Raw genomic sequence first — 14,428 nt, forward strand, 5'->3', positions numbered from 1 at the left:
TGACTCCATGAGGTAGTAGGGGCTTTCTCCCTTACAGAAGGAAGCTTAGGTGACTTCATTTTGTTTTATATGACTTTATCTATATCATATAGCGTAAGTGAAAGCTAGGTCCTTACCTGTCTTTACTAAAGAATTATTTTGATTCCAGGTGGGAAATACCAAAGATTGTGTGTGTCTACTTCTTAGGTCTTGTGTTTAAACAATTTTCTCTGACACTTAATCCTCGGGTAACTACACCTTCAGTGGCCCATTCTGCCTTTCCTTCATGCATGCAGGGGGTTAAGCCCACTTTTCAGGGCATTTTATTCTCGGTTGGGCTGGGGCTCTGTTGCTTAGGGAATACGAGCAGGCATCCCGGTCTGCCTGAGGGACGGTCCTAGTCTACACCTGTTATCTGGGGTACTATTCACAAAGATCTTTTTCACTCTCAAGTTTTGGGGTTTGGACAATGACTTAAGAGGGGGCTCTTCTGTATTTTTTCCCATCCTAAACTCAACTGGAGGATCACTGCAGTCAATAAGAGAAACATTGCTTTGGGAAGGACTGGATATGTGAATGGGATAGAAGCAAACCAACAAAAAGGTTGCGAGCCATTCTCTAAGCTTTGTCCTGGGGATCCCTTTCTGGAGAAAATAATTTTTTGAGGTTATTTACTTTCCATTTATTCAAATTCTGAAAAATTAAGCTTTCAGGCATTGCTCAGGGACCATAATTAACTACTTTGAAATGAAGAAATTCCCAGTGGCCCTCGCTCCCCAGCTCATTCTGCAGAGCTGCTCTTGTGACAACCAACTGGACCACAAATCAATGCCTGCCTTTGGGAGTGCTTTCTGGCGTGATTTTCCAAGGTCTCAATGTTCGAAAACTTCATTTGTCTCCTCTGTCCACATTTATAACCTTTCACCCTTTATGGACAAAATCATGTACGCCTCTTGCATGGGGATTTAGCAACTGTAAAGGATAATTGTTTACCTCTAATACACCTCCTATGCCCGTTCCTCCAAGTGAGCTGCATATTACATCACATGGCTTATATTTTAATTCAGCACCGTCAGTAAGAGGCAGAAATTTTGTTTTACTCTTACTGATTCATACTGGTTCATGTTCATCAGAAAAGATTGATATTTAAAGGAGCTAAATTCTTTTGTAAATGGAGACTCCTTTCACTGGTGTGAATGAACATTCCTTATACATCAGAATTTGATTTAAAAAAGTCTGTAATTTAGAGCATACCTGTTCTCCTTAAATGTCTCACTCACTAGTTCAGAGCCCAAGATGGCATTAGATCTTGGATGGCTCATAACCAACTGTCCTGATATATAGGTTTCTACAGTCCTACCAACTTAAGTTTCTATAGTCCTACCAACTTAAGTACCCCATCCAATTCTATCAGTTCAATAGTGTCTAAAATTCTTGTGTTTTTCCTAAACTATTAAGGAAATAAGTGCTGCATACAAAGGAGCAATAATGTCTCCTTGGTGTATCTGAGAGAATGACAATTACCACATCATCTATAATTTAGGTTTCTTAATATTATCCCGAGTCACAGGGAACAGAGAAAGGCAAAAACTCGGTTTGGGGGTGTGAGGAAGAAATAATCCTGCTACCTTAACAGCTTCTCCCTTGCAGAGTCCCAAAATGTACCTAAAAATCAAGTGGGTAGCATCTTAAAACATACATATATGTATACATATATGTATATTATATATATATACACACACATATATATAGTAGAACTCTGTACCCTATCCCCAGATAATCAGGTGTATAAGTCTCTGCTAGTGCCTAAGGATATGAATTTTTAATAAGAATCCTAGAAAAAGGTGGCACACACGATCTAACTATTTTTGAGTTGAGGACATTTTTGAAAGTTAGGAGCCATGCCAACCAATTGGTCATGGTGTCCTTGAGGGCTGTGTTGAGAAACATCCCCAGGCTGAACACAGGCACCGTGAGAAAGAGTATAAGTAATGACCACAACGATGACTAAATTCAGTGACTCAGTACTATGAACTCCAATTTTTAATGTGATTCTGTGCCTCAAGGTACAGAGGTGCAAAGAACTGGCAGATCACTCCCTAGGGTGTTCAGTGAGGGAGTTCTGAGCCTTGTAGCTGAAAAACTTCACAGTAAGGCAGTGGTTCTAACTGGGGATGCTTTTCCTCTACTGTCTCTCCCTGCAGGGGACACTTGGCTACGTCTGGAGACATTTTTGATGGTCAGGATTCTATCCAGGAGAGGGAAGTACTTTTGGCATCTAGTGGACAGAGGCCAGGGATGCAACTAAGCGTTCAGCCATGCACCAGACAGCCCTTCACAGCAAAGCATGATCAGGTCCAAGATCTCAGTAGTTCCAGGTTGAAAAACTCTGTTCTAAGGCTCCCTCAGGGCCGGGGCTTATGGAAGAGGCCAGCGTGGTCCCTCACACCCAAGCAATTCCTGTGTCCCTCCCTCAGCAGGTGACCAAACCTTCCTCTGTGAGCCAGAACTCAGATTCATTTCCACAGCACAGAAGGGGACATGGCAGAAGGATCCCCACGGTGAGCACAGGGAAGTATGGCAGCATCCTGGGCCTGGAATGGAGACATCGGGGCTGGTGGCCAGGGGCTCTGCTTTCCTTGTTCAGCTTGAGGGCACCAGGCAACAGTTTCCAGTAGATCCTGACCCTCAAATGATTCCTCCCCACTGTTTATTATGCACCCTGGTGGGGGAACCCTGAGCCAACCAGCAGATAGTTCTTTTAGTTTGTTCAGCTCTTTGGTCTTATGATAAAGCGCAAAAAGTTTTTGGGCGATTTATAACCCACCACAGAAGTCCTGGACCAAATTCTAGATCCTAATTCTAGCTCTGCTACTTCTAAGCACTGAGAACTTAGCCACAAACAGCTCTCCTGTAAAATAGGAACTACTTCATTAGGCTAAAGTGTACAAAAACCTTTTGAAAATTGCAATTAATCATATGAATGTAAAAAATACTACTTATAATAACACTAACATTCTTTCAACCACATTCGAAAGACATGTAATGAGTGAGTACTTACTGCAGTCAAGATCTTCTACTAAGCCTGGTCTTCTTTTAAAAGTGTGGTCTCAAACTTTACTGGGTATCAGAATCACCTAGGGAGCCTTTTTAAACACTGGGCCCCCATCCTCTGAGTTTCTGATTCAGTACGCAGAGGTAGGGCCCAGGAATTTGCATTTCTAACACTTTCCCAGGTGATACTGATGCTGCTGGTCTGGGGACCGCACTTTGAGAAGCAGCTGACTCTGAAACATCCTCTACCTTCTACTTCTACATGAGCATAGCCCATCTCCACCATGTCTCATCACAACCACAGAAGCATGCAAATGGAAATGCGAACACTTCACGATCCTCTCAAAGCATATGACTTTCCTGCCAACAGCTAACAGAACGGGCTTATCCTACTTCTGGCTGTGAATGTAAGGACCCTAATACACTTTGTAGGGTGTGCTCGCTGCTCAACTTGTGTTAGACCCACACTATATTGCCATGAGTGTGAACACTGCAGAGAGACCCTAGGGATCATCTAGTCCGCCCATGAATTTTTTTTTTAAGGGAAACTTAGGTTCAACACAGGAAAGGAACTTCAAGTGTACGATGTATTTGGAGCAGAATTCAGGGCAGGACCTAAGTCTCCTGGCTCCCAGTCTAGGGCTCTTTCTAGAGCCTCTTTAAAAATAAAACTTGACTTTTCCCTACTTTCCCTCGGTACATTATTTTGTTGGGGACCCCTGGGGGACAACCTGAACTCTCAGACAAAAAACTACTAATGATATTCAGAAAAACAAGGAGAGAAAGAACTCTTTCTTGGCAAAGAAATAAATATATGTATCCACAGTCATGTCTGCTTTGTATTAACAACATTTGTTTCTTTAAAAAAAAAAAAAAAGATCCTGTAAAGATGCTTGGAAATTTGACACTTCACATAGTCCTTATCTGCCCCCCTCTTGATTCTCACAGGCTGTACCAACTTAAAATGCTGACAACAGGCAAAAATTGCCTAAGTAGAATTTACCAGAGCGTGGGCTCTTAAAGACCAAGGTTAAAACTTTCTGACATTGAACTACAAATTTACAACCAGACATTAACCTTTTCGTGTTTTGGCACCTGGAGGGTTGCTGGTTTAGACTATATTGGTCTTGGGGATAGGATAATCGAGTTTTTACTGCCTGTACCCAATTGCAAATGGCGTGCAAGAATTTACAAACTAAGCTTCCAGGTACTTTTGATAAAAAAAAAAAAGCGTGGTGTGCCGCTGGGTTGAATGGAACTTAACGTTCTCTGTGGTCCTTCTCCCTCGCAGGGCACGTGCACATCACAGACTTCAACATTGCTACGATGCTACCTGTGGACATGTGCCTCACCACCGTGGCCGGCACCAAGCCTTACATGGGTATGGGCCCCCTGAGCCGCCATAGCGACTAAGAGGAAGGCTTTTTCACTCATTCCTGTAGACACCATGTACTACGGGTTCAATCGTCCGTAGGGCCTTGCAGCTAGAAATGACAAGTCCCCCCTCTGACTTTACCTGGAGAGCTTCTAATTTCACAGGTGTGCGGTGAACCTCAGGAATCTCCTTTTAGCAAGCACCCAGTCTGATCCTGATTCAGGAGAGTCACGGATTACATGTAAAAACACTATTTTATGAGTTATTAAGGACAGTTTCTACCTACTTCCTGATGAAGAATATTAATAATTAATTCAGTAAATATCTACTAATTGCCTCTGTGTACTCAGCACTGTTTCAGGTGCCGGTGATCCTGCAGGGAGCAAAACATACAAGGTCTCCAGCCCATGGAGCTAACCTTCTAGTAAGGGGAGTTAAAAAAAAAAAAAAAAATAGAATCAAACAGAGAAGGTACAGCCATAAGTAGGATGGTAATAAGTGACATAAGTGTTGTTATAACCATGATTTACATAATCCTGCATAACATGCATAGGGCTGTAAGTTCACAAAGTACCTTCCAGTTATAATTTTGGATTTAGGTTTATCACCACAACTATCCCGTGAATAATTCACAGGTGAAATATTTGAACTTGAAATTAAAGGCAAGAGCAATGCCACTTTCTTTCACTATTCCATTCTCTTCCTCGTGGAACTAAAGAGAGAACTAAATAAAGAGAGAGAGGAAAAGAGAACTCTGTGCAGGGCCACCTCGCTTTCCAAGAGAAAGAAATCATCTGTGGGGAAAAATGAGCCTGATTTTATATGGTATTTGAACAACTGCAAATTTCCTGGCTTCCAATTATCAGTGGGGGGGAATAAGTCTCCTTTGTCCTTCTGAAATAATGGACACATATAATTCAGCCTATTTTCTTGCCTAAAACCCATGGTACTCAAATGATAAAAAGGAATCTCTGAGACTGCTGGTCTGATGAGTTTATTCCCCAGGTTTTCTGGGTTTCCATATTAAGGGCTATTTGCTTGGAGCCAAATCAGAAAATGTGCATCTGGGTTTTCTAAGCCTGGTTTCCATGGTGAGAGGAGTAAAGGAAGACCATCTTTCTTTTCTCTCCCCAGTGATTTTAAATACAATATCCGTATAATTTGATTCTCCTAAAAATTGGCATTTCCAGTCTTTTCGCGACACAGAGCTAGGAAATTGGAATCCAGTCAAGCTTCCTTGCACCTCTCCACCCTCACCCTTATAATTAACAATTACTAATATTTATTGAAAGCCTTCTAGGGACCAGACAATGTGTTAAATGTTTTGCATTCATTGACTCATTAATTTTTTCTCAACAACCCTGTGAGGCAAACTGTAATTATCACCATTTTACAATGAGGAAAATAAGAAGCTAAGTAATTTGCTCAAGATCACATGGCTAATAATTGAAAAAGCCTAGATTTAAAGCAAGCTCATTCTGACTTTAGAAAACCAAGCTTCTCCCTAAAAGAGAGAGAGAGAGAAATTTAAAAGTTTATGTATTTATGATTCTTAAATAGATGTAAGCCAAATTAGGTAGGCCACGCTCTTAGAAATGTTTCTAGTTTTATTTTAAAAAATGAATATCTGACTGTCAACGCTTATATTTTCATCCAGAAGTTGTTCTTGCCTTTGATTTTTGGATAGGAATCTTCCTAAGAGATATCACAGGCAGAAGTCTGCTTTCTCTTTTTAAAAATTATGTTCCCAATAATTTGGTAAAATCTACCTAACAGACATTCACCAGCACTCATTTTATAGCATTCCTGCAGAATGTAATTAGCAATTAACCAGAAAGAAAAAATACTCTAAAAAGAAAGAAAAGTAGGATGAAATACTGAATGAAGATTATAGGAATATACAACATTTTCTAATGTAAGATGCTTAGCATATTATACAGCAGTTCCTCGACTCTGGCAATAAGAAGATGAGCTGCCTGTCAGTTCTTGTTTTGTTTTGTTTTTTTAACATCTTTATTGGCATATAATTGCTTTACAATGGTGTGTTAGTCTCTGCTTTATAACAAAGTGAATCAGCTATACGTATACATATATCCCCATATCCCCTCCCTCTTGCGTCTCCCTCCCACCCTCCCTATCCCACCCCTTGTCTGTCAGTTCTTAAGCACCTGCACCCAACAAGGAAGTTTTGCTTTTTTGAATTCATCATCTTCTACCTCCATGCTCTTTCCAATCAACTCCAATCCCTCCTTCTCCCCACCCCTGGTCTGTGTGAATATAATCCAGATCACTTAGAGCTTAACCAATTAAAACATTCCTCTTCTCCAAATTAACCAAAGCAAACAAACAGATATACTATGGAAAATGTGTAAAATGCTGATTAAGCAATGGGGAAATTAATCTCTCTACTTGTAGATATTTATGGTTTCCTTCCAGACCTTTATTCTGTATACACACAAACACATTTTTTTTAAATTGGATCATACTGGAGTTTTGCAACCTAAATTTTCACTTTAAAACGTAATAACAATAATAACAATAGGCATCATATACTGAGCATCTATTATGTCCCAAGCATTTTGTTAAGTTTTTAACATTATATCATTAAATTTTCAAAGCAACTCAACGAAATATGTTTTCATAGATTAAAAAAAATCAGGCCTACGGAGAAAGTGACGTGATTATAATCACACAGCAAGCAACTGGCAGAGCACAAAGTTAAATCCAAATCGAAAACGTCTCAAGTCTGGAATGTTGATGGTGATGACAGCGGAGCAGGAGGAGTAATGGCTGACATTTACTGAGCTCTTCCTGTTGGCCAAGCACTGTCCTAAGTGCATGTGTTAACATCATTTAAACTAAAAGCAATTCAGTGAGGGATGCCAGAGTCTAACCCTCCACACGCTGCTGTGCTATCTCTCCGCCTCCTGGCAGTAAGCATGTCTCAGCCAGAACGGCAACCACTTCTCTCTGACTTCAGAGCCCGGCTCCGGACAACTGACACTACTTATTTTTCCAGGCCCATATATATAACTATCGTTTTTCATGTTCACATGCTACAGAATTAGAGGGCTGCATCAAAATCTATTGAACCAATTCCTTATTGTTGAATCTTAGGTAATTTCTCATTTTGAAATATAAATAAATTTGTGATAAAAATCCTGTTAGCAGAAATATGTGCTACAACTTATTTCCCGTGATAAATCCCCATTCAAGGAAATTCTGGTCAAAGGGTATATATGTTAATGCATTTCCCTCCTGAAAGTTTGCGTTGATTTCTCCTCATTTGCTCTGCAAGCATCTGAGGATATTCACTTCCTTGCATCCTCACCAGGGCTGCACTGTCAATATCTTAATCTTCGCAAAAAAGATAAGTGAAAACGGTACCTCATGATGACATTAAAATTGCTTTTATTTTACTTCTTTTGTAAATTGCCTGTTCATGTTCTTTGCCCATTTTCTATTAGAGTGTTAATACATTTTTTTCTATTTCTTACTACGTAAAGAATTCTTGACCTTTATATATAAAGGATATTAAATTCTAATGTATCATATGTGTTATAAATATAATTTCCTACTTTCTAGTTGCTGTTGTTCTTATAGCATTTTTGACATGAAGAACTATGTTCCTAACATCAAACCCTTAGTCATATTCTTTTGTAGTCTATTTTTTTTTTATTTTTAAAGGTTATACTCCATTTATAGTTATTATAAAATATTGGCTATATTCCCTGTATTGCACAGTGTATACTTGTAACTTATTTTATACCTAACAGTAGTTTGTACGTTTTAATCCCCTACCCTTATACTGCCCCTCCCCCCACTGGTAACCACTAGTTTGTTCTCTATAACTGTGAATCTTCTTCTTTTTCATTATATTCACTAGTTTGTTGTATTTTTAATTTTTAATTTTTTTAAACATCTTTATTGGAGTATAATTGCTTTACAATGGTGTGTTAGTTTCTGCTTTATAACAAAGTGAATCAGTTATACATATACATATGTCCCCATATCTCTTCCCTCTTGCGTCTCCCTCCCTCCCACCCTCCCTATCCCACCCCTCTAGGTGGTCACAAAGCACCGAGCTGATCTCCCTATGCTATGAGGCTACTTCCCACTAGTTATCTATTTTACGTTTGGTAGTGTATATATGTCCATGCCACTCTCTCACTTTGTCCCAGCTTACCCTTCCCCCTCCCTGTGTCCTCAAGTCCATTCTCTAGTAGGTCTGCGTCTTTATTCCCATCTTGCCCCTAGGTTCTTCATGACCTTTTTTTTTTTTTTTTAGATTCCATATATATGTGTTAGCATATGGTATTTGTTTTTCTCTTTCTGACTTACTTTGCTCTGTATGACAGACTCTAGGTCCATCCACCTCACTACAAATAACTCAATTTCGTTTCTTTTTATGGCTGAGTAATATTCCATTGTATATATATTGCCACATCTTCTTTATCCATTCATCTGTTGATGGACACCTAGGTTGCTTCCATGTCCTGGCTATTGTAAATAGAGCTGCAATGAACATTTTGGTACATGACTCTTTTTGATGTTGTATTTTTTAGATTCCACATATAAGTGATATTATACAGTATTTGTCTTTCTCTGATTTATTTCACTTAGCATAATACCCTCCAAGTTCATCCATGCTGTTGCAAATGGCAAAATTTCATTCTTTTTTATGGCAGAGTAGTATTCCATGGTATATATCTACCACATCTTCTTTATCCATTCATCTGTTGATGGACACTTAGGTTGCTTCCAGATCTTAAACCATTAGTCTTTTTACTTTATAGTTTCTACCTTTGATGATATTCTTAGCAAGACCTTACCTCTAGATTTTAGACATGGTTACCTATATTCTTATTTTTGTTATAGTTTAATTTTTCTTAATCCAGCTATATATGTGGTAAGATATACAGTAAGGATATGACTTCATTTTTGTTATATTCTTAAATAATTGTTTTGAGACCGTGTATCAAATAAGATCCCAAACATGCTGATTTGAAACATGTTCATCATAAGCTAAGTATTTTTATGTACTAGCATCTATATTCTGTGGCTTTCAAATCAATTATTGTAGCTTTATAATGTGGTTTAACACATGGAATGCAAGTCCCTTTATCCTTTTTCAGAAAACCTTTATTATTCACATATTTTATAGAGGAAATTTAGAATCATTTTTGTAAATTCCATGAATTATTTCTGTTGTACTATATTTATATATCAGTTCTTGGCCCCTTTCTTTATGTCCTGAGCAGAATCTACTGTCCTGTTGCTTTAAAATCTGAAAGCCAAATAATGGAAATCCAAATAGCTAATAAATGTATTAAAACATGGGCAAGCTTATTAGTAATCAGGAGAATGCCAATTTAAACCACAATGGAAGACCATTACATACCCACTAGATTGGAAAAGTCACAAGGTTAGTTAATGTCGAGTGTGGATAAGGAGGTTGAGCAAAGTCTCATGCATTGCTAGTCAGAGCGTGAATTGGTACAACCACTGTGGTAAATAGTTTGGCGTTATCTAGCATGGGTGAAGATGCACAGCCCATCCCAGAATTTCCCCTCCCAGAAATGTAACCTGAAGACGTGTGGACTTAGAGGAGTCTTACATGTGCAGGAACGTTCATGAGAGCATTGTTCAAAATACTCCAAATTGAAAACAATCCAAATGGCTATTAAAAGTAGGAAAGGTAGGTAAATGACAGTGTATTCGTATGGCTTTGAATGTGAACAAACTATGTGCAGCAAATTGGATAAATTTTATACACATAATGTTGAACAAGAAAAGCAAGTCACTGAAGAAAACAAGCCGTAAGATTTAACACACACACACAACACACATACCCATGTTATATATATACACAAATACATATACATATATGTTATACACACATCTGTTATACATACATGTCACATACATATATATATACACAACATATATATAACATATGTATTACTAAAATAGGCAAAACTAAGGTGTTGCTTAGAAATGCATACACAGATAGTAAATCTATGTAGAAAGGCAAGAAGAAAATTACCGACAGAAATTCAGGATAGTGGTTACTTCTATGGTTGTAAACAGGACAGGACCCAGTGGTGGAGTCAAGATTCTATATTGTGCCCTGTGTAAGGTTACATGGCCATTTACTTATAACTGCTTGTTAATTTTTCTTTTATATTTACTTTTCTGAATGTAAGTATGGAAATACTTTAAAAACCAAATGAAATACTCAACGTCTTTTTTGAAGGAAACTTAGTCCCTCTCCACCTCTATTTGTACCGTCTCAGGAGCAAGGAGTCCTCCTGCAGGGTTGATGGAAGCCCTCAGCATCTCCCTGCCCTGGCTTTTCAGCTCTTTGAGGGCTCAAAGAATTACCCATCTGTTATGCTTTTGTATGTTGCCATCATGTTTTTTCTTAGTGTTCTTCCAAAATTCCTCAATGCCTAGCATACTGTGAATATTTGTTGAATGAATGCATGAATATTCAAGTGTCTTCATGCTGGAAAACAGTAAGTAGAAGAGGATTCTACTCGTATAAACTCCAAGGGTGGTCCAAGATGACAGAATACACAGCTTTCATAGAGTGATGTTTATGCTGGTGGGTAATTTCTTAGCACAATTGTCTGTTTATCCCTCAAAGTTCTCTGCAGCTTCTCTGAGATATCTGTCACCTGTCACCTGGAGGGACTACGTCATCTACAGATGACTTGCTGTGAGATACTGATAAGGGAAAGCAGAAGTATAGCCCACTCCATCCGGTCTGTGGGAGCACTGTGGGGTCAGGACCATTATCTCCCAAATTGCATGGGGAGCTGTGACTTGCAGAAAGAATGCAGTGACGCATGAAAGGTGAATCCACCAGGGAATGAAGCTTGCTTAGTTCTGCTACAGCGGGCTTTTATAGTCTGGGTCAACCCTGGACGCTGGGATGTCAACATTCTACCTCTCTGATTGGATGTTGCCCACAGGATTTTACTTGAAATTGAGTGCACCAGGCAGGGCAAACCTGTATGCAGGTCCCACATCACACCAATTTCCTTTGTCCAGAGCCAGCACCTTACTAGCAGAGGCTTGGGTCAAGTGTGCAGCTTTTGGCTAGGTAAAATTCCCATTATTATGGATGTTTGCCTCTCTAGAAGAGTGCCTAGTTTTCTGAGTACTTTCCAGGTGCCAGACACTGTGCTGAGATTTTGGCATGCATTATCTCATTTAGTTTCTCACCTCTGTAGGAACTGCCTTCTCATTGTTCTGATTTTGCTGATGAAGATTCTCAAGCTTAGCCCACTGACTCGTTTAAGGTCACAATAAGTGGTGAAGGCAGTTTTTGAACACAGCCAGCCTGGTTTCAGCTAATGTTTGCAACCAGGGCTTGATTGATTGATTCAGTATTGTTCATTCTTTTAACCAATTTCTGTTGAGTGACACTAAATGCCAGATTCGGTACTGGACAAGCAAACAGAGAAGAGACCTGCCCTTGCTTTGTACTTCATTTTCCCCACTCCATCCCTCAGGAGTTAGGTATATTCTTGGAAGGGTGTGTAGAAGGTAGAAGGTTCTCAGTGTGTTAGAGAACACATAACTAGGGGTCTCCACTGGGGTAAGACTGACTGAGGTTCTGCCTTCCACTGGAGCCAATTCACAGAACTATGGGACAAAGTGTCAATGCCCCACAAGTGATGGAAAACCGTGTCTCTCTCAGAGTGCCCCGCCCTTTCTCCTCTCCCTCACCCCCAGTACAGGCTGCAAATGCTGCCTTTGCCTCTTCCAGATGACTCTGAGATGGAGAGTCAATCCCATGTAGTTGGGAGCCAAATTCTGAACAATGTTTGCAGCAGTAATACAAATTTACGTCCTGATCACAACGCTTCCAAATCAAGACAATGAATGTAACCTCTTCTCAGCCTTCCTGCTTTCAGAGTCAGCCTCACACCTGAGGCCTGATGGGATCCAATTTTTCATAGGTGCGTGTTCTAAGTCAGAGAAGAATTTGTCCATTAAAGGCTGTGTATGCCTGTGTGTGTTGGTGATGAATGAGAAAGACTAGAAAATTAGAAACTTTTGCCTGCAGTGAGCAAGCTAGCAATGGCTGATAAACACCCATAAAAGTGCTTGTACCCTTTTTTCCCTGGTAATTCGCCTTCGGAGGAACATGTTGGGAAGATAGATTTGTTAATGTCTCAGGGAGTAAAACTGACCTAACTCTTCTGTGTTTTTCAGCACCTGAGATGTTCAACTCCAGAAGAGAAGCAGGTTATTCGTTTGCTGTTGACTGGTGGTCACTGGGAGTGACAGCATATGAGCTGCTGAGAGGCCGGGTACAGTGGAATTGCATTTCTCCTTCATTACTCTTCCAGCAAGTTTCATTTTTACAGTGAAAGGATTTTTTTTTTTTTTTTTTTTGCCAAAAGTCAAGTAGTTTGTTTCAGAGATGAAAGCAACAAGGCCATGTGATGCTGGTAACAACCCTTGGGATTTCTGCCCATAATTAATTCACTCTCCTGCATATGGGGCCAAGCGTGTGAGTTGACATTAAATTATGCAGATAACATTAAATGAATTATAGGGATATTATTAACTCCCGGAGAGGGAAAATCGATACACGTCACTCCGTATCTTATATAAATATATTTGTTTGTTTAAAGAAAATAATTTTGCAGTCATAATCCAGGGCTCTGATTCAGTGTGAATTATTAATATGACACAATTCATGCCCTGTCTTGTTGGATCCCTGTCTTTCATTTGCCTCTTGGGTTCTGGGTTCAGTGGCAAATTAGAGTAGTTTCCTTTTAAAAGAAACATTTCTTTGTTTTTTTTTAATTTTTTTGTTTATTTATGGCTGTGCTGGGTCTTCGTTTCTGTGCGAGGGCTTTCTCTAGTTGCGGCAAGCGGGGGCCACTCTTCATGGCTGTGCGCGGGCCTCTCACCATCACGGCCTCTCTTGTTGCGGAGCACAGGCTCCAGACGCGCAGGCTCAGTAATTGTGGCTCACGGGCCCAGTTGCTCCGCGGCATGTGGGATCTTCCCAGACCGGGGCTCGAACCCGTGTGCCCTGCATTGGCAGGCAGATTCTCAACCACTGCGCCACCAGGGAAGCCCCAAGAAACATTTCTTAAACTAAGAAAATGCCTAGGAAGAATTTTGCTAAGAAAAGATTTTTTTCTCCCTCCCATATTGTTGTACCTCGTGGTAGTTCCCTGTGATTTCATGTAACTGACAATGTATTAACACTGTCAGATTCATTTTTCTTTTCCTTTTCTGCTTAGGAAAGGTGAAGCATAGTTACTGTTAGGTTGCCGAATTCATATCTACATATATAAATTCGGGGTTATCAGCTATAGTGACTATGCTACACTTAGATCCTCAGATCTTATTCGGCTCATAACTGAAAGTGTGTACCCTTTTACCAGCCTCTCCCTATTTTCCCCACCCTCAACCCCTGGCAACTACTTTTCTACTCTCTGTTTCTATGTGTTTGATTTTATTTTTTTTTAAGATTTCATGTGTAAGTGATACGATGCGGTTATTTGGCTTCTCTGTCTGACTTGTTTCAGTTTGTGTATTGGACTCAAGGTCTGTCCATGTTGTTGCAAATGGCAGGATTTCCTTTTTTCTTATGGCTGAATAATATTCCATTCATATATATTGTACATGAAAATATATATGTTATGTATGATATTCCATTATTCATTTATAATTTATTCACATATAATGAATATTATGTGTAAATATATAATACCATATATAAGTATATATTATAGATAAATATATGTATATATGTATAAATATATAAATAATATTTATATATATAATAAATATATAAATAAATATATATATGTATATCATGTACACACACATCTTCTTTACTCATTCATCTGTTGATGGATATTTATGCTGTTTCTGTGCCTTGGCTATTGTGAATAATGCTGCAATGAACATGGGAATGCAGATTCTTTTTTGTAAAGCACAGATTTAACTTTTCATGTTATAAAAAAAATGCTGTTGCTCCCTAAT

At 39.3% G+C, this 14,428-nt stretch overlaps 2 protein-coding genes and 1 long non-coding RNA gene across 13 annotated transcripts in view; 2 read left to right on the plus strand and 1 right to left on the minus strand.

Annotated features, from left to right (window-relative positions):
- Positions 1 to 14,428, minus strand: part of PPP2R2B (protein phosphatase 2 regulatory subunit Bbeta) — a 686,949-nt gene that overhangs the window by 665,288 nt on the left and 7,233 nt on the right. The window lies entirely within an intron of this gene.
- The window catches only part of LOC309624596, a 467,785-nt gene that overhangs the window by 127,751 nt on the left and 325,606 nt on the right, over positions 1 to 14,428 (plus strand). The gene's annotated exons all lie outside the window — the stretch shown is intronic.
- The window catches only part of STK32A (serine/threonine kinase 32A), a 126,733-nt gene that overhangs the window by 94,860 nt on the left and 17,445 nt on the right, over positions 1 to 14,428 (plus strand). For 5 of the 10 annotated variants that reach the window (XM_082382762.1, XM_082382761.1, XM_082382763.1 and 2 more), the window contains 2 exons: positions 4,325 to 4,414; positions 12,635 to 12,732. In XM_082382762.1, coding sequence (XP_082238888.1) covers positions 4,325 to 4,414; positions 12,635 to 12,732 — 188 coding nt within the window. The other 5 variants (XM_082382766.1, XM_082382768.1, XM_082382764.1 and 2 more) reach the window with 5 other exon arrangements.

This window comes from Balaenoptera borealis (genome assembly GCF_965194805.1).
Source record: "Balaenoptera borealis genome assembly, chromosome: 2".
NCBI classification, from domain to species: Eukaryota; Metazoa; Chordata; class Mammalia; order Artiodactyla; family Balaenopteridae; genus Balaenoptera; species Balaenoptera borealis.